At 45.0% G+C, this 23,726-nt stretch overlaps 1 protein-coding gene across 6 annotated transcripts in view; it reads right to left on the reverse strand.

Annotated features, from left to right (window-relative positions):
- Positions 1-23,726, reverse strand: part of LOC110495841 (nck-associated protein 5-like) — a 159,898-nt gene that overhangs the window by 51,852 nt on the left and 84,320 nt on the right. For 5 of the 6 annotated variants that reach the window (XM_036952282.1, XM_036952280.1, XM_036952279.1 and 2 more), the window contains 2 exons: positions 5,462-5,552; positions 586-762 (listed from right to left, as the gene is read on the reverse strand). In XM_036952282.1, the coding sequence (XP_036808177.1) occupies positions 586-762; positions 5,462-5,552 (268 nt within the window). Of the gene's footprint in view, positions 1-585; positions 763-5,461; positions 5,553-15,352; positions 15,722-23,726 lie in introns of those variants that run through there. The other variant, XM_036952283.1, reaches the window with a different exon arrangement.

The following is a 23,726-nucleotide window of genomic DNA, read 5'->3' on the forward strand; positions in this document are numbered from 1 at the left end:
TTTTAAATACTTTTTCTGCACTTGATTGAGCTTGTCTGGCAGCAATGGGACCAATGGAGTAGTCCTAAACGTGCAAAACCAAACCCTTCCCAACGGGCACTCCGGTAGGTGCTCTATCATACACTCAAAGTATTTGAACATTAGCCACAGACCCTTCGTAAATGAGTAGGTGGGTCTCAGAGCGTAATTTGATTACGTCTTAATAGACTTAGCCCCTTTAATTGCTGAGGAGATCTGAAAGCCTGGTGTGTCAGTCTAGTGGGTGTACTGTATGGTCGGAAACAATCAGAATCAGAAGGATTACTCAAAATGGATTTCTGACTCAACTGTTGCTAATGCTGAGAACAGAACACACAGTAGAACAGTGGAGGAGCGCTATGGAAATGAACAAAGACAGTTGTAAAAGCCCCAAGTTCCGAAACCTGAGCCCTCTGTGGAGCGCTTTGCTCTTCAAACAGCAGAGCGCACAATACTTTGATAAGACCATTATGCTCCAGACTGCAAACATAAGAAGGAGAGCCTGGTCGCGGAGGGAGAAGGGGACGAGGGAGGCGAAGAGAGGCGGAGCCATGTTTTGAACTGTACCTCTAGGGTGCGCAGACGCTCCAGAAGGAGCTTTGTTTGGTCCTGAAACTCTTCCGCTCGGCTGATGCTGCCGATGTCTGGCAGCAAAGGGTCTCCAGAAGACGGCTGTGGGCCGCCACCGCTGCTGTTCTGCTCTAGGCTGTCACGCGTCTTCTGCACCTCCTCCGAGAGTTTATCCTGATAGACAGACGAGAGGAGAGAGAGAGAGACAGAGAGAGAGACAGAGAGAGAGAGAGAGACAGAGAGAGAGACAGAGAGAGAGAGAGAGACAGAGAGAGAGAGAGACAGAGAGAGAGAGAGTGACAGAGAGAGAGACAGAGAGAGAGACAGAGAGAGAGAGAGAGAGAGAGAGAGAGAGAGAGAGAGAGACGGGAGAAGGAGAGAAATAGAAACCGATAGAGAGAGAACAGAGAGCGAGAGGGAAGAGAGAAAAAAAACAATTAAACTCCAAAACATCCCCTAATCCCTAATCGCGTTTCACTTGTATTCCAAGAGAGTGGCAGTGACCTTGAGACCTCTCCATCTTGTCTGCCGATAGGGGACCCCACACCCCCCTTTTCCCCCCTTCACACCCTGCCTCAGTCTCCAGCTGTGACACTAATAAGAGAGAGGCGGGAATTAAAAGCAAACACAATAAAATGATGGGGTCCCTGATAATGGCTCACCAGGAGATTCACAGACCAGACAGCATCCTGACATTGATTAGCTAATTAGGTACTGTACATTCAACACAGGATATAGAGTACTGGTAAAGGAGGATATGTCATGTGTCGTCTGTCAATTATTCAAAGTATTTTCACACTAACCTAGAAGTCAAGGAGGGATTTTCTTTCACTCCGATATTACCATTCAAATAAATGATATCATGCTACGTTGGCCTTAAATCAGTACACCACGTTGTTTTGTATGTGATATTGAGACATATGAAAACCATAGCATAGCCTGTTGTTAAATCTAATATACTGTATTTACAACAAACACCAGTTTCCTTACAATTCCATACAAAACCCCTACCAGTGGGGATTTATGATGGATTTCCTGCATCCAAAAACAAAGTGATATGCCGATAATATGAAACGCTTCCTGGACGAAACTGGGCATTTATCTGTATGCATTGAATGTGCTTTAAAAAAACAACACCGCCTCTGGGGTGATATAGTTGCCATGAATCCTAGATGTAGGTACATTTCAATAGGAGAGATTGGGACACCTTTAAATACTCAACATGCAAGGCTTAGTCCGATCGAGGAGGTCACAGCCCTTTCATTTGCAACATCCATTTCACAAACCCTCTTTATCTCCGTCCTATTCCAAATCTGATCAAGGACCAGAGAGGGATGAAACTACAATTGAGCTGGGAGTTAGATGTCGTGTAAACCTCAACACATGTCTATAGCCAGCCAATGAGCTTTGCAATGCAAGTAAATGGACCCCCCCCCCCCCCCCCCCCGAAAAAATCTCACCAAAGCCTTTTGTTGTTATCGCCTGATGTACACCTGTGCACCTCTGTTAAATTTTCATTCAATCCTTCTCTCCCCCCCTTGACAGTTAATTGTCAAGTCTGATGATAGGCTTTCACGGACCCAGACAGCCATGGCTGGAGACATTGATAGATGAGGTTGAGTCCTTGCTAGCGCCGCCATATACAAATGCATTCCAAATCAAGTCGTCCCTCCCGAACATGAATTGGAAATGCTGTCCTTGGCAACAACTAGCATTACATTTTGCTTTGAACTTTAAAGGACTATTCCAATCGGTTCCCAATCTTGACTTTGTTTGATTATTTTGTTTTGCAGGCACTTTGAAACCAGGGTTGTATTCATTTGTAAAAAAGTTAAGCATTTCTTATTTTACAAGTTCAGGTCGCCCCTCCCTATTTCAGTCAGTTTTCTTCCGTTTGGTGCATAATGAATATGACCCACATCTCTCCCCCAGTAATGGCACCATTAATCGAGAGCTTGCTCTCATTACCACAGCCCTGATATGTCTGATTGCTTGCTGGTTACAGTAGGTACAGTCATCTCGGCAACCTAACATATGTCTCTCTCCACATGTGTATGTTTGCTGCATCCGTTCACATAAGTTAGAGCGAAATCGATCCCCCACACTGACACACATCAGAGCGAAGTCAATCCCCTCCACTGGCACATGTTGACAGATCCTAATTCCATGTTTAATAATCCACTCAGGTTGATTAATTCTGGGGCTGCTGTTCTTCTGTATAATACCCATCATTTGAATAATCACAGGGTATCTGGCTGGGTGGAAATATGGTCCACCGCTGAGAGAGACTCTACACCGCAAAAGGCTGTTATGCCTAGTGCTAAATACTTTATGGGCCCTGGTCAACGATTGTGCTCTGTATAAGGAATAGGGGATTCAGCCATAGAGTTATACTCCCTACGTTCACCCACAAGAAATCTAGCTAATGCGTGATTCAGGCTAATTGAAATGTATACTGCCATACCTCCATTTCCCGTTATGATGCAAATGTTGTATTTTTTTAAATTTGATTTCACCTTTATTTAACCAGGTAGGCCAGTTGAGAACAAGTTGTCATTTACAACTGCGACCTGGCCAAGATAAAGCAAAGCACTGCGACACAAACAAACACAGGGTTACACATGGGATAAACAAACGTACAGTCAATAACACAATAGAATAATCTATATACAGTGTGTGCAAATGTAGTAAGATTAGGGAGGTAAAGCAATAAATAGGCCATAGTGACATAATTACTATTTAGCAATTAAACACTGGAGTGATACAGTAGATGTGCAGAAGATGAATGTGCAAGTAGAAATACTGGGGTGCAAGGGAACAAAAAAATAAATAACAATATGGGTATGAGGTAGGTACGAGGCTATTTACAGATGGGCTGTGTACAGGTGCAATGATCGGTAAGATTCTCTGACAGCTGGTGCTTAAAGTTAGTGAGAGAGATATAAGACTCTGATTTTTGCAATTCGTTCCAGTCATTGGCAGCAGAGAACTGGAAGGAAAGGTGGCCAAAGTAGGAGTTGGCTTTGGGGATGACCAGTGAAATATACCTGCTGGAGCACGTGCTACGGGTGGGTGCTGCTATGGTGACAAGTGAGCTGAGATAAGGCAGGGCTTTACCTAGCAAAGACTTATAGATGACCTGGAGCCAGTGGGTTTGGCGACGAATATGAAGCAAGGGCCAGCCAACGAGAGCAAACAGGTCGCCGTGGTGAGTAGTATATAGGGCTTTGGTGACAAAACGGATGGCACTGTGATAGACTACATCCAGTTTGCTTGTTGTTTGCAGTTGGAGGCTATTTTGTAAATGACATCGCCGAAGTCAAGGATCGGTAGGATAGTCAATTTTGCAAGGGTATGTTTGGCAGCATGAGTGAAGGATGTTTTGTTGTGAAATATGAAGCCAATTCTAATTTTGGATTAGAGATGTTTAATGTGAGTCTAGAAGGAGAGTTTACAGTCTAACCAGACACCTAGGTATTTGTAGTTGTCCACATATTCTAAGTCAGAACCGTCTAGAGTAGTGATGCAAGACGGGCGGGCGGGTGCGGGCAGTTAGTTTTACTTGCATTTAAGAGCAGTTGGAGGACACGGAAGGAGTGTTGTATGGCATTAAAGCTTGTCTGGAAGTTTGTTAACACAGTGTCCAAAGAAGGGCCAGAAGTATACAGAATGGTGTCGTCTGCGTAGAGGTGGATCAGAGAAGAATCACCAGCAGCAAGAGCGACATCATTGATATATGCAGAGAAAAGAGTCGGCCCGAGAATTAAACCCTGTGGCACCCCCATAGAGACTGCCAGAAGTCTGGACAACAGGTCCTCCGATTTGACACACTGAACTCTGATCTGAGAAGTAGTTTATGAACCAGACGAGGCAGTCATTTGAGAAACCAAGGCTGTTGAGTATGCCGATAGGAATGCAGTGGTTGATAAATTCGAAAGCCTTGGCCAGGTCGATGAAGACGGCTGCATAGTATTGTCTTTTATCTATGGCGGTTATGATATAATTTAGGACTTTGAGGGTGGCTGAGGTGCACCCATGACCAGCTCGGAAACCAGGTTGCATAGCGGAGAATGTACGGTGGGATTCGAAATGGTCGGTGATCTGTTTGTTAACTTGGCTAACAAAGACTTTAGAAAGGAAGGGTAGGATAGATATAGGTCTGTAACAGTTTGGGTCTAGAGTGTCTCCCCTTTTGACGAGGGGGATGACCGCGGCAGCTTTCCCATCTTTAGGGATCTCAGACGATACGAAAGAGAGGTTGAACAGGCTAGTAATAGGGGTTGCAACAATTGCGGCGGATAATTTTAGAACGAGTTGGTCCAGATTGTCTAGCCCAGCTGATTTGTAGGGGTCCAGATTTTGCAGCTCTTTCAGAACATCAGCTATCTGGATTTGGGTGAAGGAGAAATGGGGAGGCTTGGGCAAGTTGCTGTAGGGGGTGCAGAGCTATTGACCGGGGTAGGGGTAGCCAGGTGGAAAGCATGGCCAGTAGTAGAAAAATGCTCATTGAAATTCTCGATTATTGTAGATTATCGTAATTTTTTTCTTTCAAAAACAAGGACATTTCTAGGTGACCCCAAACTTTTGAATGGTGGTGTATATTTACAAAAAAAATATGTGTGGTTGGTAAAGATACAGACAATTACATAGATAAAAGCCACAATCTGTCTGCAATATTAAAGCTGTTCTACCCCCCCCCCCCCCCCCCCCCCCCACACACACACACACACACACTCCTAATTGATGGTGAATAATAACAATTTATTCTAATGCATGGCCTGTGTTACCAAACAAAGCATTCCTCCTACACAAGCCTCTACGGTTTGGCTTTATAAAGAGCATTTTGGGGGAGTGCTGAGCAGTGCGGTGTTACCTTGTAGGCCTTCATGATGTCCACAGTGTCCACGGCTGTCTGCTCCAGCACCCCCTGGTTCTGCAGCAGCGTCCGCACTGTCTCTTCCATCCTGCACATGCACGCACACACACAAACAGAGAGGGAAGAAGAAGGGGGAGATTGGTTTAGAGCCAGCAACACAAGAGGGGACGGTGGGTTTTGGATCGTACCCCAGTCCCTTCCCACCACAGTATGTGGTACACCACACGATGTGGTGCTGAATGGGTACATATGGTGCTGGGGAGGTTCAGAAGTGCATCCACTGAGGCAGAGTATTGCCTGCCTGCCTGCCTCTGCCTCAGTGCCTCTATGGGACTTGTGATACGGTTGTGCCTCGATTTTTGTGCCAAATAATGATTTCTCTCAATGCAAACCAGAGACTTTTACCCCACAGCCTATATCAATATTCTACACCTCACCCCTGATTCCCATATGAATTACTACAATGGTATTACCTTCTGCTCTACATTCTCCCCTGGCCTATTCCAGGTTTTAAAAAAAACACATCCAGTGAGAGTTGGATCTTTAGGGAGTTTTGTCCAGGATAGGGCTCCCTCCATTGACCCGGCTGAAAATAGGCCTACAAGTCAGAGTACAAAGAGATGGAGCGATGAAACCACAGTGACATTTCAGGAGAGAAATACCATTGTGGAGCGTGGAGAGAAGGCCAGACTTTGATAAAACGAAGGCGAATTCCAAATCATCACACGGACAAAGCCAGGGACACAGCCAGGGACCTAGCCAGGGACCTACTGTAGCCAGGTACATAACCACGGGATGGACAGATGGGTGTGTCACAAGAGCACTATCTTAGGAACGGCATTTCAACATTTCATGGGCAAAAAGACAGCAAAAGGACAGATAACATCAAGTTATCTTGACAGCATTAGGAAACCTACTTGTGTCTCACTGAATTCCCTGTAAGTGTCAGTCACCTTTAAGTGGTGACACTTCTGATCATCCCTTCAACAGTTGACAGGTGACACTGTTAATTGTTCAGGCTTAAACACACTCTGGGGAAGACAACTCAGCCACGTTTGTTTTGTTTGTTGTTTTGTTCTTACATCTGAGCTCAGGGAGATTTTGCCTGTTATCCCATCGCGGTTTTCACAGTTGAACTGTTGCACGACGGCAAAGCGTAGGCAGGGCGGTGCTCTGCCATCATAGTAGCCACGCAATCTGGCAGGCTGAGTTGAAAGCCAGAGAAAAGCCGGCTATAATCAGGCCTAGCTAGCTGACTGACTGAGAGGCTGAGTGAGTAGTCAGGTCTATGGCAAATTGCTGTAGCCCGCAGCCTAGGACACTGTCCTTAATCACTGTGGTCAGGGATAAGGGGTGTGGGACTGGGACATTGTAGTCAGGCCAGGTCAAGGACTTTATGACTGAATGACATAGTAAATCAGATTAGTATGGTATTGGAAGTAACCAACATGTGGTAACTGACTCCTTCAGAGTTGATTGACTTAACATTAGTTGGGAAGCTAATATGGCTGAGCTGAAACACAGTGGGATTCAGTCATCCTCTGCACAAACCTACCGGTGTGTCTACAGTATGACCAGGGTCATGAGTTTTTACTGGTCAGATCATGTCGTAAAGAATAACTCCTGGCCCTTACTTTGATTCACTAGATGAATAGGAGAGCAAAGGCATTACTTACCCAATATTTACATTGATACTGTATTATGAGAGGTTATAAAAAATAAAATACAATCCTGCTTCATCAAAACAACTTTATTTCACTATTTCATTCCCTCAAAATCTTTTCTTCCCTAAAAAAAAAACATATTCAAATCAGATTCTCCACATTCTCCGACACATTACCAGACAGACAGAACGTCACTGTGTAGAGAGGTAGTGGTCTGACCCCGGTGACCTCTACATGGCTAAGTGACAGGATGATGGGGGCCTTTGATGTTCCTCTCCTCTGGCTGGCCTGTGTTTTGGATGAGGACTAGGGGCTCTAGGCCGGAGGTCTGGTGGCTGCGGCTAGCCAGCACCTGAAAGGGTCTCTTTGTGTATTTTTAATAGGGGCTGATTCAGGGCAGATCACGAGAGCACATGGTGTGCCTCAAAAGTCCCAACAAGCAATGCTGGACACGCCCAGGCCCATTCTGAATCTACAACCTGGCCAGGAGAGATGGGCAGAGCAATTCCCCTGCAGCAAACACGCTCGTACACACGCGCACACACGCGCACACACAAGGCTTCCAGTGCTGATTTGAAGGGAATGACTTCAACATGCGTCGGATTCCCCAGACTGTTTGGTCACAGGGTCTTGTATGTGCACCATATAAGCAGAGAGAGAGAGAGAGAGAGAGAGCAGAGGGGGATAAAGGGACCATGGATATGGATGGAAGCCACTGCAGAGAGGTGACAAAGTCTGACTTCATAGTACATGCTGAGCTACAAGGTGCCTGACACCATACCGTGACGGTCAGCATGCTATTCTATGAATCAGGAATGTCCAGGACTAGTTGTAAATGCTCTGCTGAACAGCTTATTCTAATAGTTAACCAATAGCTACCCGGAACATCTGCACACTGTATCTTTTGACTCATCACATACGCTGCTGCTACTGTTTATTATCTGTCACTTTATTCCTACTTGTATATGTACAGTACATATCTACCTCAATTACCTCGTACCCCTGCACATCGAGTCAGTACTGGTACCCTGGGAATATAGCCATGTTGTCATTACTCGTGTATTTACTCCTCGTATTATTTTTCTAGTATTTCTCTTTTTTTCTCTCTACATTGTTGGGAAGCATTCCACTCTTAGTATCCACCTGTTGTTTACGAAGCACGTGACAAATCCAATTTGATTTGATTTAATGCCATGGCGTGGTAATGCCATGACAATTCATAAAGCTATGACAAGTCGTAACGCTATGACATGATGTAATGCTGCAGCATTGGCATTCAAAAGCTACATATGAGAGGAAGCCAAACACATCTTTATCGGGTATCTTTTCAGCTACTAGCCTACAATTGACATATGACACATCTCATCCCTCAGCACCATACATGACTAAGGGAGATTAGCTACACACACAGTGACCTGAAGATAACATTTAGTTCTGTTGTCTCTGTCGTCCTCTTGAAAGGCGGGTTCCAGTTTAGCTCCCATTCATTTGAACCACATTTCTCCCTCCGATTCATCTGGGGGAGCATCACAAATAGGACTGTCTTGGACAATTACCCCTGATAATCACATTTTGATGGTGTACTGATTAGGAATTATAGTGTTTTCTGAAGCTATTTAGTAGTATAATTTGTGAGGACAGGGGAGGGAGATCCACGAGGTTGTTTTGAGTGCACAATGCTTTTTAATTAAAAAAAATAATGGTTTATATGTAATCAAATAGAGTGAGAACGGTTTAAAAGATCCTGGGTGTTTATTTCATTTATCTCTAATAATAATCTTGGATTAAGATCCTAACTGTAATCCATCGACAATTTCAAAACATCCTCAAGTAGCACATGCGCTGTTTAATATAGGCCAGATTCTATGATCTTTAACTCCCCAACAACTTCAGCCATTGCATTTGTCTATGATATTAAATGTAATAACATTGCCATTTAAAATATGTTGGGAATTTCCTATTTTTGTGTGAAACACTTCAAGATCTACGCTATCAACTCTACTTGATGTCAACCCAACCCATTAGAGCTGATAACAAGCAAAGTGGAAAAAATGTTGTGAAAGATAGCTTTGATTCCACACAACAAAAACACATAAATCTGTGTCCGAACAGATTTTACTTCATGTGGTTACAATCTCAGTGGTTGTACATTACCTTCTATTGAGGACCTCGCTGGAGAAGAGGGAGGAAGGGAAGGATGGAGGGATGGATTAAAGAAAGCAAAGCCTGACTCGTTTGACCCCCAGACTGCAACAGCTGAATTTCAAACACGTCGGGCAACAGCCAGGAAGTACAATTAAGTCTCCAATCAATCTCCAGCCCCAGGTATCAGGCACACACACACACACACACACACACACACACACACACACACAAACACACACACACACACACACACACACACACACACACACAATCCAATGGGGAAAGGAAGCCAGATGTCTGAATGAGCTGAATGAGGTGTGTTTGACAAGTCATCAGAACATGCAAACCATTGATGGACCAAACTGGCCTGTTAGAGGTAGAACACCCTGTGTGGTGGTCTCCCCTGCTTCCTGTGTCTCACATTACTCATGTCTCAGCTGCTTTCAGATGGCCCAAACATTGACACACAGATTTGCAGCTTCCTGCCATTAAAGCCATGAAAACGTTCACCGCCGTCCAGACTTCAAATAGGACGCCATTTTTATCACCTGTCAATAAAAACTATCAAGCGCTATTCCAGTTGTAGAACGGATACTAGTGAAATTAAATTAGTTCTCAGAGGTACCTCTAACAATGCTTCATGCACAACCAAGGATTTAGCAAAAGAACGACACACACACACACACACAGAGATCTTTAAACGCTCACACTGATCAGATTGCCTCAACTTACCCCATGTTGCTGAATTTGGGTCCGTTGGGGTTCTTACAAACATCCTTTCTCCTAAAAAATGCCACAAACACCGTGCACACTTCCCTAAGCTCCATGGGGACAAGCAGACGGACCAGCCAGCCAGCCTGCTCTCAGCACTCAGTGTCACCGGATGACCCAGACACAGATCAAAATGTGGGTCCGCTAAAATAGGCCAGTCAAGAATCATACAAGCCTGAGTGCTTTTCCCATCGAACAGACACTGCCAGCATGTTTGGATGGTCGTCCGTTAGCTGGTCGCTGGCTTGGAATCATGAACCACACACAACGCGCAGGCCAGTCTCAACCAGTCTCGCTTTCTATGAGGTGGCCTGCCTTGTGGTGGGTCATTATCCAATCCCTATGCTGTCCCAGTCAGGATCATGGTCTGGTGAGGGAAGTCCAAAGGGAGGGAGAAGTAATGGGGGAGGGAAACCCTTTCCCATATGTCCCATGTTAAGCCTGAGCCAGAGGAGGACAGCCCCTGCTGTGTCGACGCTAGGCTAGGCTACGACCAGGGATCAGGTCTGTGGCCACAGGGGGGAAGCCAGGATAGGGATCACTCAGCCTGGGATGAGTGTGAGGGATGGATGGGTGGAGGGGTGGATGGATGGATGGATGGACAGCAGACATGTGGAGCTTTATTAGCTGCCAGGGATTAGGGATGCTGAGTTGAAACCAGCACTTTCTATTGCTATGTAAGTGACTGCTGTGTCGTCATGTCAATACTGTGCACAAGCAATAATCCCACAAATTGACAGACGGGCAGACAGACAAAGACAAACAGACATATTTCTCAGGACACATATTACCATGATAGAGAAAGAGTGAGACCATGAGCTCATGGGTTGGATTGATCTATCTGGCTACTGCAGCCTCCGGGCTCATTGAGAAAAGCCATGGTCCAAACTCTCACTCCATCAACACGGTATTAGGAGCTGAGCTCTCCCAAACCCCCCATTAACCAGGTTTGACAAAGGCAGAATTTGAAAAGTCTTGAGCCCCCCTCCCCCCACCCCCACCAAAAAAAAGAGTAGGGAACAATCATCAGGTTGTGGCTGGATTGGGGTCACAAGGGGTCACCATGACTTGATGGATAAATATTATTATCGCCTTATCTTCACCTGGCAGCAGCTCCTGGAAAACTCACCCAAACTATCCGACTCAGCATTGCGAAGTTCCATTTTTCCGGTTGAACACTCTTTTTCTCATTTCCACTAAATCTCCTCCACCTCTATAAATGCATGTAATTGCCCGGCAGGCCGATAGATTAAGCTAAGCTACTTCTTTATCCTCTTTCAAACTTTTGTTTTGTGGTTTTTCGACCAGAATGGGTCATTGTAGTGGGGACTCTCCTGGCCTCTACCCTCTCCTCCTACCTTAGAAGGCACTGAGCGACCTGGACCCCTAATAAAGCCCTCAGGACAAATGCTGTTGGCGTCTCTGCACTCGTTCTCTGACCAAGCGATACACATCCAGTTTTGTTTAAAGCGGAAAACGGGGGGGCATTGTTCCCCCTTTAGCACAGGGGAAGCATTACAAATTCCTTAAACCCTAGGACCACTGGCTCTTTCAAGTTACCTTTGACCCCTGACAATGAGACATGCATGACGGGGAGGCAGGGTGACATCAAAGGGACGAGTGAGACAGTCAGAGGCCAGGCAGGCCAAGGCAGTCATGTCACTGTTTTACAGCCTCCTATTCTTCTGAGAGAGATAACGACAACCTCCAGGATGCTTCCACCATTTTCATTTCATTTGAGTGAAGTACCGTGTCACATAGGGTACAATTCTCACAAACATGCGACCAAAAAGTCACTGCATGGACATACGGATAAGACTTGAGTTAATTCTTCCACCTCTTTTCCCTCCTTTAGTTGAGGTTGGTGTTCAAGCAAATCCATTATGGTTTTCCACGTGTACATCTCTGGCCATAGGAAGTAGTTAGCAGTGAGCTGGGAGCATAGGAAGCAGTTATTAGTAAGCAGTTAGCAGTGAGCTAGCAGTGAGCCAAGGGGCTACCAGCAGAGGCCTCTAGCCCTCTGAGGCTCCCAGGGGATCTGTGGTAGGGTTATGTGCGTGTGTGTGTGTGTGACTTCATATTTGCGTGTGAAGGGTAGCATGTGCGGCCCACATGCAGCACAGAATATCACTGACGGGCCCCAGAGGAGACACTTAGGGAGGATGACAGGATGAATCGTATTACTCCACAGCACAGCTGTCACGTCCTGACCTTAGTTCCTTTTTTATGTCTATTTTAGTTTGGTCAGGGCGTGAGTTGGGCTGGGCATTCTATGTGTTGTTCTATGTTTTTGTATTTCTGTGTTTGGCCTGTTATGGTTCTCAATCAGAGGCAGCTGTTTATCGTTGTCTCTGATTGAGAACCATACTTAGGCAGCCTGTTTTCCCACTATGATTTGTGGGTAGTTGTTTTCTGTCTTTGTATTAGTTACCAGACGGAACTGTTTCGGTTGTTCTTTTTGTTACTTTGTATTTTTAGTGTTCAGTACTATTGATTAAAATGACGAACACTTACCACGCTGCATATTGGTCCGATCCTTCCTACTCCTCCTCAGAAGAGAAGGAAAACCGTTACAACAGCCAGGAGCACAGCAGTCCCGCAACTGCGTCAGGTTCTCTCCCCTCTACACACAACCTGCTGAGGTCCTTGTACATTCCCTATCATAAGCATCTACTGTGCTTGGCATTGCTACTATGTAATGAAGTACAGGGTCATTTCAAGTTAGATTTGGCTCCCATGTTGAGTTCCAAAATGTTTATACATCTGTACAGTAATACCCAGAGCCATGTATTAAAATACTTTGGCCAGGTTTTGGAGCGGACGCCATGTTAGCGCCTTTATTCTCGACATTGTGATGAGGTAACAATAGGAGAGCGCCTCTCAAAATCCCCTATGAAATTACCTGCTGTGAACAATCAAAACAGAGCAGCGAATTTAACCAACTTTTTATTGATCAGCATTCGGGATAATGTATTCGGGATGAGGTTTTTGAAAAGGATCCAAAATGAACAGAACAAGGCGGAAGCGTCCATTAACACAATAGCAACGGCTATAGAGGAGAAAGAAACCTCACTGGCTCAACCCTCAAAATAAATGACTTTAGTAGCGGCTATTAAGGCACAAGTGTCTCTATGCATTGACCATGTGTATCAGTCTACGTGCCTGATCATGTGTTGACAGGTGTTCATATTACGCCATAGACAGCGCCTGCCTGCCTGCCTGCCTGCCTGCCTGCTTGACGAGTGCCACCGCCACCAGATCCATACAACTTCCATAAGGTCACTGCATATTCCATGTCACTGTGCCACGGGCAGTCTGCTGGTCTGCATCCTACCCAACGGCAGCCCTTTGAATAGTGGCAAGACAGGAAAGCCTTGATCATGTGTGACCCAACGGATGCCCTACTTTCACACAGGCTTGTAATCTGACCTCGTTTAGTATGCCTGTAAAATATCATCATAACCAACATGGTTAATCCGTAGCGGAAGTGAATTAGTGTGTGTGTGTGTGTGTGTGTGTGCACGCGTGTCAGTGATTTAAGAGTGCAGATTAAAGTAGAGTGTGTGTATCAGGTCTTGGTTACAGACATAGATTACACAGTGCTAATAAGTATATTTTTGATCAGTGATCTCCCCTCCCAATAACGACTCTGTCACCACTATACAGTAATGATAGACAGACTGTTTCATCTGAATAACCTCTCCAAGTTGATCAGCCTCTGAAATTAAATAACATTTCAAAACTTCCCCTAATCCCCCTAAATAAACTCAATCATTCCAATTCCCTGACTACTTTGGAACTCCTGTAACTCGGTTAATTGCGGCACAAGGGAGGGTGGGGACAGAGAAATATAAAATCATAAACAAACAAACCCTCTAATAATGTGGGTGGTTTAAATATAGAACTGACACTTATTATCAGTCTAACCGTCTCCAATCCATCGCTAATGTGTCTGACGGCTGTGAGTGGAACAGCAAAGTCTGATGGCTGTGAATGGAACAGCAAAGTCTGATTGCTGTGAATGGAACAACAACATCTGATGGCTGTGAGTGGAACAGCAAAGTCTGATTGCTGTGAATGGAACAGCAACATCTGATGGCTGTGAGTGGAACAGCAAAGTCTGATGGCTGTGAATGGAACAGCAACATCTGATGGCTGTGAGTGGAACAGCAAAGTCTGATGGCTGTGAGTGGAACAGCAACGTCTGATGGCTGTGAGTGGAACAGCAAAGTCTGACGGCTGTGAGTGGAACAGCAACGTCTGATGGCTGGGAGTGGAACAGCAAAGTCTGACGGCTGTGAGTGGAACAGCAAAGTCTGATGGCTGTGAGTGGAACAGCAAAGTCTGATGGCTGTGAGTGGAACAGCAAGGTCTTATGGCTGTGAGTGGAACAGCAAAGTAGCTTCAAAGAATATCAAATGAGACGTTTTTTTCCTCAAGACACCACCAGATGTGCGGGGTGTGGACCAGCGCCACAAATCAACTCCGCAGCTGCTCAGACCGAGGGGCCCTGTTTGAAATGCTTCAAATGAAACACTTTGGGGCTGGTATTGGGTGTTTGATTAGCCTAAAAGGGCATTGATCTCTGAACATGAGTGCACACAGACACAATCACCGAGCTCACTGGGAATCAGGGGAATGTGTGTGTTAGCTAGCTAGCTGTGGCCGGGCGATAACTCGCCGGTACAACTGTGGCCCGGAACACGCTAACGCACTAACGAGGTAAGCACATGACCATGGTCTGTATTGTTTGTATAGCCTGACCCTATGGTCTCTCTCCTCTCCTCCCTTCCCCTCTCAGACCGTGGTAATAGTGGGGGCCAGCTTCAGCAGTCTGAAACCAAGCATGATTCTCAAAACAACACGTCTGGACTTGAACGTCCATCCACTCATTTCTGCCAGTTTGCATCATCCTGCCCCCCCCCCCCCCCCCCCCCCCCCATCAGTAGCGTGCAGACAGAATACTCCACAGAGTTGTAAATCTAGACCAAGAGTCATCATCTGCTGTTATTAATACTCACAAGCCTGTAGTCCATATGTCTCCCATATCCTGACAAGGAATACAACTTGTGGAGGCAAAACTGATTGAAAGTCAAGAAGGAGAGCATAGGTCAGTATCTTGGAGTTAGGCATCTGATTAGCCAGCATATTATTGCAGGTGGCCATGACCTTATACACAACACATAGGCTTTAGTATGCAGGTTTAAGAGTTCTCCAGCATGCCACCGAGTATTCCAGAGTACAGTAGACAAGTGTTGAAGACAAATAGAGACAGTGAGAAGCAGAACGAGCCCGGATCTTTCATTACCTGAAAACTGTTTCCCTCATCTTCAGGCCAAACCCTAAGTGGAAACTTTTGATGGGGGGCCCCAGTGGCCCCCGGGTCCCCCGATCTCTGCCTGTCCACAGGACATCCTGTCTGACTGTAGGGAGGAGGGAGGGGTGGAGGAGGGCTAGACAGCTGAGGGTGATGTGACTCAGGCTCTCCTTAAAATCCAGTCCAGTCTGGTCAACTTCTAGTGAAGTCCATACAGCCACCTTCTTTCACCTCCATCTTCCGCAACTTGTCTATGTAACTCTGCTCCTGTCCTACTAACTGGTCAAACTTCAGCCCTCGAGAAGTTGAGAGGGCTCCTGTTAGTTGGTCTCCCGTTGTCCTCTGTCCTCTTTCTACAGTGTCTGGCCAATGTGTGTGTGTAAATAGCCTACAGGGTGGGCTGTGTGGGCTCTAAGTCTTCTACTAATCCCTGAGTTTTAATGACGACCAATCTAGAAGCTAGCTCCCTGAGGGCTGACCCAAGTCAGGGGCTGACCATGTGACCTTCCTGCTGGGGTCTCCTCCCCTTTAATGCTCAGCTGGATAGGGGATGGGGGAGGGTGTGTGTGTGTGTGTGTGTGTGTGTGTTGGTGGGGTTCGAGTGTGTGAGTGACCAGTCCCTTAAGGAATGCAGACCTGCTGATCTAAGGACAGACATGAACACAAAGGAAAACACAAAACTGGGAACCGAGACTATGACGTCTTTTTGTGTACAAAATGGAGAAGAAAGCCAGACGACCGACTACTGAACGATTGTTTTGATCAGGTTCCTGCCCTTACATTCACCTCCCGAAAAGAAAGCACCGAGGCACATCAGGAAGCAAACACACATCCCCGCTGGGGCTAGTAAGAAGCTGTGCTTCCCTGGGGTTCGTCTGGCTTCACTCTTAGGCATTCTCTGATGTGTGTGTTTTCTCTATTCCCTGATCAGAGAGAAGGAAGGAGGGAGACAGCGAGGTGCTACAGATCTAACAAGGAGCTCATTAACATAACTCTCTCATATCATCACAGAACACCTTGGTCTTCCAAAACAGAAGATGGGAAAGCAACCTGGTCTCAGAGCATTTCGTATTATTCTGTAGGTAAATCTGTGACACTTCATTTAGTATGATATGTTACGTTTCATACGGTATGTATTAATTTGTGGATGTCCATCACCCATTTTGTATGATATGTTACGAATTACTATTCATATTTTATATTTACAAATTTGCTAAACAAATAATATATTTCATATTCTAACTAGATGGCTAATGTTAGATAGGTTAGGGGTTAGGGTGAAGGTTAGGGGAAGGGTTAGCTAACATGCAAAATAGCTGCAAAGTAGCAAGTAGTTGGAAATTAGATCAAATGCTAAAGTTGTCCATGATTAGATTCGCACTCGAGACTTTTGGTTTACTAGACATTCACATTTGGGTTGCTAGACGTTGCATTATACGCCTGTCCATCCACCTTGACTAACCACCCTACTTGCGTTTTTGTTTCAAGTAACCATACCAAACATAACATATCATACTAATTTGAGCAACCCAAATGTACATTTACTATGTTACGTCTAGTCTATGAGACCAGGCTGTGCAAAGGCAAAACTAAAACAGACTCGAATAACTTCACAAAAAATGGTGTCATGTTATGTTAAAGGAAGTTCGACTGAAAAAATATGGTTCTGTTACAAATAGACAGCCCTTTAAGACAGGCCAATGAAGGCTCATAACATTTTTATAAAGCATTATTCCTGCAGGCTATGAAGGTTTTACCAAAATATTGATATGTGTTTGTGGTATTTTATCTTCATCCTATTTGGAGTGGTCCTTTATAAGATGTTTCATGACTGAAAGTTAGAGGTTCTATTCTAACCTTATTTCAATGCACTTTCATCATTCAATGTGACTTCATTAAAGATACTCAAATACATTTTTTGCCAGTCTATTTAAGGCGGTTTTCACATATAGCCCTCTTTAAAAGAACCTATCTCAATCCTCTTTAAAGTGAACTCTGGGGTAAAAAAAAATTGCAAAAGATCTTAGTTCTCTCTCTATTCCCACTGCCCTTGCCTTTGAATGAGGACTCAACTCTTTTGCCAATTCACTTCACCTATTTTGTGGCCCGAGTCGTCTTTGAATTCACATTGTTGTGTTTAGAAAGGAACTCGTATTTTTTTCCAACATTCACCTAATGCATTCTGGGTTTTAACAAAGTGCTGGAGAAGCCATTCCATCCGAACATGTTATCAGACAGCTAGATATACCTACTCACATTTTGGAAGCAAATAGACTGCATTTATTTAATATATGAGGCATAATAATAATGATCAGAAGATAATATTTACATGAATATACACTGCTCAAAAAAATAAAGGGAACACTTAAACAACACAATGTCACTCACACTTCTGTGAAATCAAACTGTCCACTTAGGAAGCAACACTGATTGACAATAAATTTCACATGCTGTTGTGCAAATGGAATAGACAACAGGTGGAAATTATAGGCAATTAGCAAGACACCCCCAATAAAGTAGTGGTTCTGCAGGTGATAACCACAGACCACTTCTCATTTCCTATGCTTCCTGGCTGATGTTTTGGTCACTTTTGAATGCTGGTGGTGCTTTCACTCTAGTGGTAGCATGAGACAGAGTCTACAACCCACACAAGTGGCTCAGGTAGTGCAGCTCATCCAGGATGGCACATCAATGCGAGCTGTGGCAAGAAGGTTTGCTGTGTATGTCAGCGTAGTGTCCAGAGCATGGAGGCGCTACCAGGAGACAGGCCAGTACATCAGGAGACATGGAGGAGGCCGTAGGAGGGCAACAACCCAGCAGCAGGACCGCTACCTCCGCCTTTGTGCAAGGAGGAGCAGGAAGAGCACTGCCAGAGCCCTGCAAAATTACCTCCAGCAGGCCACAAATGTGCATGTGTCTGCTCAAATGGTCAGAAACAGACTCCATGAGGGTGGTATGAGGGCCCGACGTCCACAGGTGGGGGTTGTGCTTACAGCCCAACACCGTGCAGGACGTTTGGCATTTGCCAGAGAACACCATGATTGGCAAATTCGCCACTGGCACCCTGTGCTCTTCACAGATGAAAGCAGGTTCCCACTGAGCACATGTGACAGATGTGACAGAGTCTGGAGACGCCGAGGAGAACGTTCTGCTGCCTGCAACATCCTCCAGCATCAGTCATGATGTGGGGTGGCATTTCTTTGAGGGGCCGCACAGCCTCCATGTGCTCGCCAGAGGTAGCCTGACTGCCATTAGGTACCGAGATGAGATCCTCAGACCCCTTGTGAGACCAGATGCTGGTGCGGTTGGCCCTGGGTTCCTCCTAAAGCAAGACAATGCTAGATCTCATGTGGCTGGAGTGTGTCAGCAGTTCCTGCAAGAGGAAGGCATTGATGCTATGGACTGGCCTGCCCGTTCCCCAGACCTGAATCCAATTGAGCACATCTGGGACATCATGTCTCGCTCCATCCACCAACGCCACGTTGCACCACAGACTGTCCAGGAGATGGCGGATGCTTTAGTCCAGGTCTGGGAGGAGATCCCTCAGGAGACCATCCGCCACCTCATCAGGAGCATGCCCAGGCGTTGTAGGGAGGTCATACAGGCACATGGAGGCCACACACACTACTGAGCCTCATTTTGACTTGTTTTTAGGACATTACATCAAAGTTGGATCAGCCTGTAGTGTGGTTTTCCACTTTAATTTTGAGTGTGACTCCAAATCCAGACCTCCATGGGTTGATAAATTTGATTTCCATTGATAATTTTTGTGTGATTTTGTTGTCAGCACATTCAACTATGTAAAGAAAAAAGTATTTAATAAGAATATTTCATTCATTCAGATCTAGGATGTGTTATTTTAGTGTTCCCTTTATTTTTTTGAGCAGTGTATTATTGATAACAGAATAAATAGCAGAATAATAACTGCAGATGAAATCATGCTGTAATTGAAAATTGTACACCCAATGCCCCTTTAAGAGCTAGCATTGAATCACAAAAAAAATATGTTGTTGCCTTCCTACACTATTCAAACCCCATAATCGAATAACAGTTTACAAGGCTCTTAGCCTTTATACAACATATTGCAAAAAAAAATCTCAGCACATCATGTCAGTACAAAACTCCAAACAAATGTTGTAATGTCTGTGCATCGCTAATCAATAACCAAAAACAGCACTTTTTCTTTCTTACGTACCTACACGTCATCATCTTCTCTCTTTGTGAGGGGATGTGTCAGAGGAAACGGTGTTGCAGTAGTCTAGTGTGTGGTGCCGGAATAATGAGAAGCGAACCCGGGGAGGTTTGTGTTCACACTGCCCAAAAAAAGGGAACCGGCCAGTGGAATTCAAGAGAACCAACCTCAGACCACCTCTCGAGACTGTCTCAGTTCGGGTTTGCTTCAGGGGCACTTTTGAGGGGTCTGATTTCCTTTGGAGTGTTCACACTGCACAAAAAATACATCTGCAAAAATTGTCTCAAAGAGGCCAAGTGTGAAAACACCCTAAGAGATTAGATGTCAACCTCCATAATTCCTGGATATTATCTATGAGTACACATTCATGGGATGAGGCTATCCTCTTCTGATGAGAAATGAATGGTAGGCTATGTCTGCATCCCAAATTGCACCATATTCCCTATATAGTTCACTACTTTCAAGCAGGGACCATAGGGCTCTAGTCAAAAGTAGTGCATTATGTAGGGAAGAGGGTGCCATTTGGGACGTAGAATGTGTTGCCTAGCTGTATGCAGGGCACGTAGGTCCTACATCCCAAATGGCACCATATTCCCAAGATAGTTCACTACTTTCAAGCACGAACCATTGGGCTCTAGTCAAAATGAGTGCATTATGTAGGGAATAGGGTGCCATTTGGGACGTAGGATATGTGTTGCCTAGATGTATGCAGGACACATAGGTTCTATCCTTGACAACCAAAGAAACAGGTACAATGGAAGGATATTTCACTGGAGAATCAGATTTTAGTGGGATTGCAAGTAATAATTCAGGTAACAATATAGTAATGAAATGCCCCTTTTGGATGGCACAAAATGCTCAATCATCCTGAACTAAGCACTACACACAGTGTGTGTGTGTGTGTGTCAGTGACTTACGAGTGCAGAGCTGGCATTATCAAGTGGGTCAAAGGTTCAGGCTGAAGACAGTGTGAGCAGTCTGCTGACTGACTGGTTTGCTGGCTGGTAAGCTCATAATTAAAGTGACCACACAGATGTCCCATCTGCCACTACGACCACCGCCACACATTACTGGCTCTCATGTAAACATGATAATCCAATGAGAGGCCGGGTACACATGCAAAACACACACACACACACACACACACACACACACACCCCGACGCAGCCAGACACTCCAAAATACAAAAACAAACATTATGTATTCAACAAGACACTGAGTCTCTCTAAACCCGTTTATCTCCTCTATGTCCTGTCACTGCAGGGAAACCTCCTTTAATAGGTACTGAAAGGTACAGAAACAAGAGCAAAACAATGACAAAGAAACACATTTCTAGCAATGCCTGTTGAAATTACTGCCATCCACCACCACTGACAATGAGCAATACAGGGAGAATTATACCAGTTGAGCAATGCCAAGCACTTCATCTCCTATAGTGTTCAGTGTTTTGGGAAAGTCTCTTTTCGCTGAGCATTATAAGGACATAATGGAGTCCCCGTCTACATTGTTCTTCCACAGTCTAGGGGCCGAGGAGGCATGCAGTCATCCACAGGAGTCACAGCCAATAAGAACAATCCGTCTGGAGAGAGGCAACCGCCCGGCGACGGAAGCATCTGTCACAAAGGGACTAGAGCAGGACCCAATCACAGATAAGCCTAATATATTTTCCCCCTACACACATACATGCACACCCAGTCTAGCCTGCCTCGCTTATTCGGGCTCTGGGACATCGGGCGTCGTTATGCTAACGCTATCAGCTGATTCATTGGTCCACGCCAGCGATAGCCCAGAACATAAACAGATCTGAGGTCAGCCTAGACTCTGGATGATGTGACAGAACACATAATAAGGCTATGGCTGGTTGAGTCAGACACTGATTGGGGATCAGACTGATGGCAGCCATAACTGAGGCAGTCAGGGAAGGGCGATATGAATAGGGACAAAGACTGGCGACAGGCACTTATGTAAACAAAATACGATGTCTCCGCCGCTCACTGACTTTTATTAGATCTCTGTGTTGAATGATCTGTGGCCGATTCCTCAGGCATTATTCCATATGGGGGGGGGGGGGGGGGGGGGCAGCTAGCTACTATACAGACACACAATAGCAAGTCTGAGCTGACTGTGTTGTCTGTGCTGACTGCAAAATCTAATCCATACTGAACACCCACATGGATAAAGTAATTCTGCGACAGAATGAATATGTTGATGGATACGCATATAGATATGTGGTGACAGGATGCCACAGCCAAGACTGAACATGATGCGGAGTTGTGGGGCATGGGTATGTTGAGCTTGTGGGCTGGAATGACAATGTCTCATGATGATTGTTTAACAACTTCTAGTCCATTAAGTTTGACACCATATAGAATTATTGGGTTCTAAGTGAATTAACGTTTAATTGATGTGCATTGCAGTGTGTTAGCCATCAAGGCTGTTGTGAATGCGGTTGAGTGAAGCGGGTGAGTTGCCGTAGTAACCACTACACTGTAACACATCTGACATTCCTTGGAGGCATGGGTTCGAATCCCACTTCTGACATCATTGTTGCGATTTTGGGGGATGCTTGAACTCCAGACGCCTTGACCAAGGGCAGCGACAGGAACCACTAGCCCACAAACACCCCTTGGAGAGCAGTTTGCGGTCTTAAGAACATCAGATTTCTTACAATACTCATTTAGTTTCATATATTTATTTTTTTACCTTTATTTAACTAGGCAAGTCAGTTAAGAACAAATTCTTATTTTCAATGACAGCCTAGGAACGGTGGGTTAATTAACTGCCTTGTTCAGGGGCAGAACGACAGATTTTTAACTTGTCAGTTCGGGGATTCGATTTTGCAACCTTTCGGTTACTAGTCCAACGCTCTAACCACTAGGCTACCTGCAAAACTTAGAGAAGAAACACTAATACCATAGCTGGACTTGTACCATAGCTGGACTTGTACCATAGCTGGACTTGTACCATAGCTGGACTAACCCCATAGTTAAACACTACATGACAACAATGACCCACCACATTTAGAGGTCATTGTGCGCAACTAACTCCAGACAACTAACTTCAGTTACAAAGTCAGACTATTTTAATATGACAGATTTTCCTCACCCAATTTAAAATGGGAAGATAAGCGCTCATTCTAAAAATCCACGGGTTATTCTCGAAAGGCAGTGCATTGAATGACTATCTCCTAATTATGACATCAGTTCCGAGCTGAGTGGTGCTGAGTAGTGAATTCTTTCACATACTGTCACACCTCAATGAGCCTGTAGCAAGAAGGAAATGACCATATAGTAAAGAGGAAATGGAGTCTGGAAGCAGTAGTCATTCTTCACGGTCAGAGAACTGACAAAGACTTCATCCTTACTTCATTTTAAATGTTGGAGAGATAAAAAAAAAAAAAAAAAGGTATTTCAATACAGTCAAGGTTGACTGATGAAGTAATACACCAAGAGATAGGTCTATATTCTCCAATGAAGTGGAGAAAGGTACGAGGAGAGATGGACTGCAATAAAGATTTCTCGGCACAAAATATTTAAAACAGAGATGGCTAATGAACCAAAGACAGTGTAATTTTGGGGGGTGTAAATTAAAATTGGCTCCTAGTTTGAAACCTGCGGCAAAGTCTGTTGCATTAAAGTCTTTGGCATCACGTCAATGGGTACAGTAGTGCAATCTGATGGTAGCATGCACAGAATGTATAGGCCTACAGTATATAGGTTGTGTCTGACCTGTGTCATGCTACTGTGGTACAGTAAGCTGGTGGAGCCTACTGGTCTGTTGTCATGGTGCATGGGGCGGTGTGTGTGTGTGTGTGTGTGTGTGTGTGTGTGTGTGTGCGTGTGTGCGTGTGCGTGTGCGCGTGTGCGTGTGCGCGTGGTGCGTGTGCAGACCAGAAGTACCCACAAGAATAGTAAACGGAAAAATCCCCACCAGGTCAAATGCTATTTCTAAGGGGTTTAGGGTTAATGTTAGAATAGTGTTGGGGTTAGAATTAGGTATTGGGTTAGGGTTAGGTACTAGGGTTTGGTTTAGGGTTATGGTTATGGTTAGGTTTTTGGGTTAGGGTTAAGGTTAAGGTAAGGGTACAGGTTAGGGTTAAGGTTAGGTTTAGGGGTTAGGGAAAATTGGATTTTGAATGGGACTGATTTGCATGGCCCCACAAGGTTAGCTGCG

Source organism: Oncorhynchus mykiss, chromosome 18 (assembly GCF_013265735.2).
Source record: "Oncorhynchus mykiss isolate Arlee chromosome 18, USDA_OmykA_1.1, whole genome shotgun sequence".
Lineage (NCBI taxonomy): Eukaryota > Metazoa > Chordata > Actinopteri > Salmoniformes > Salmonidae > Oncorhynchus > Oncorhynchus mykiss.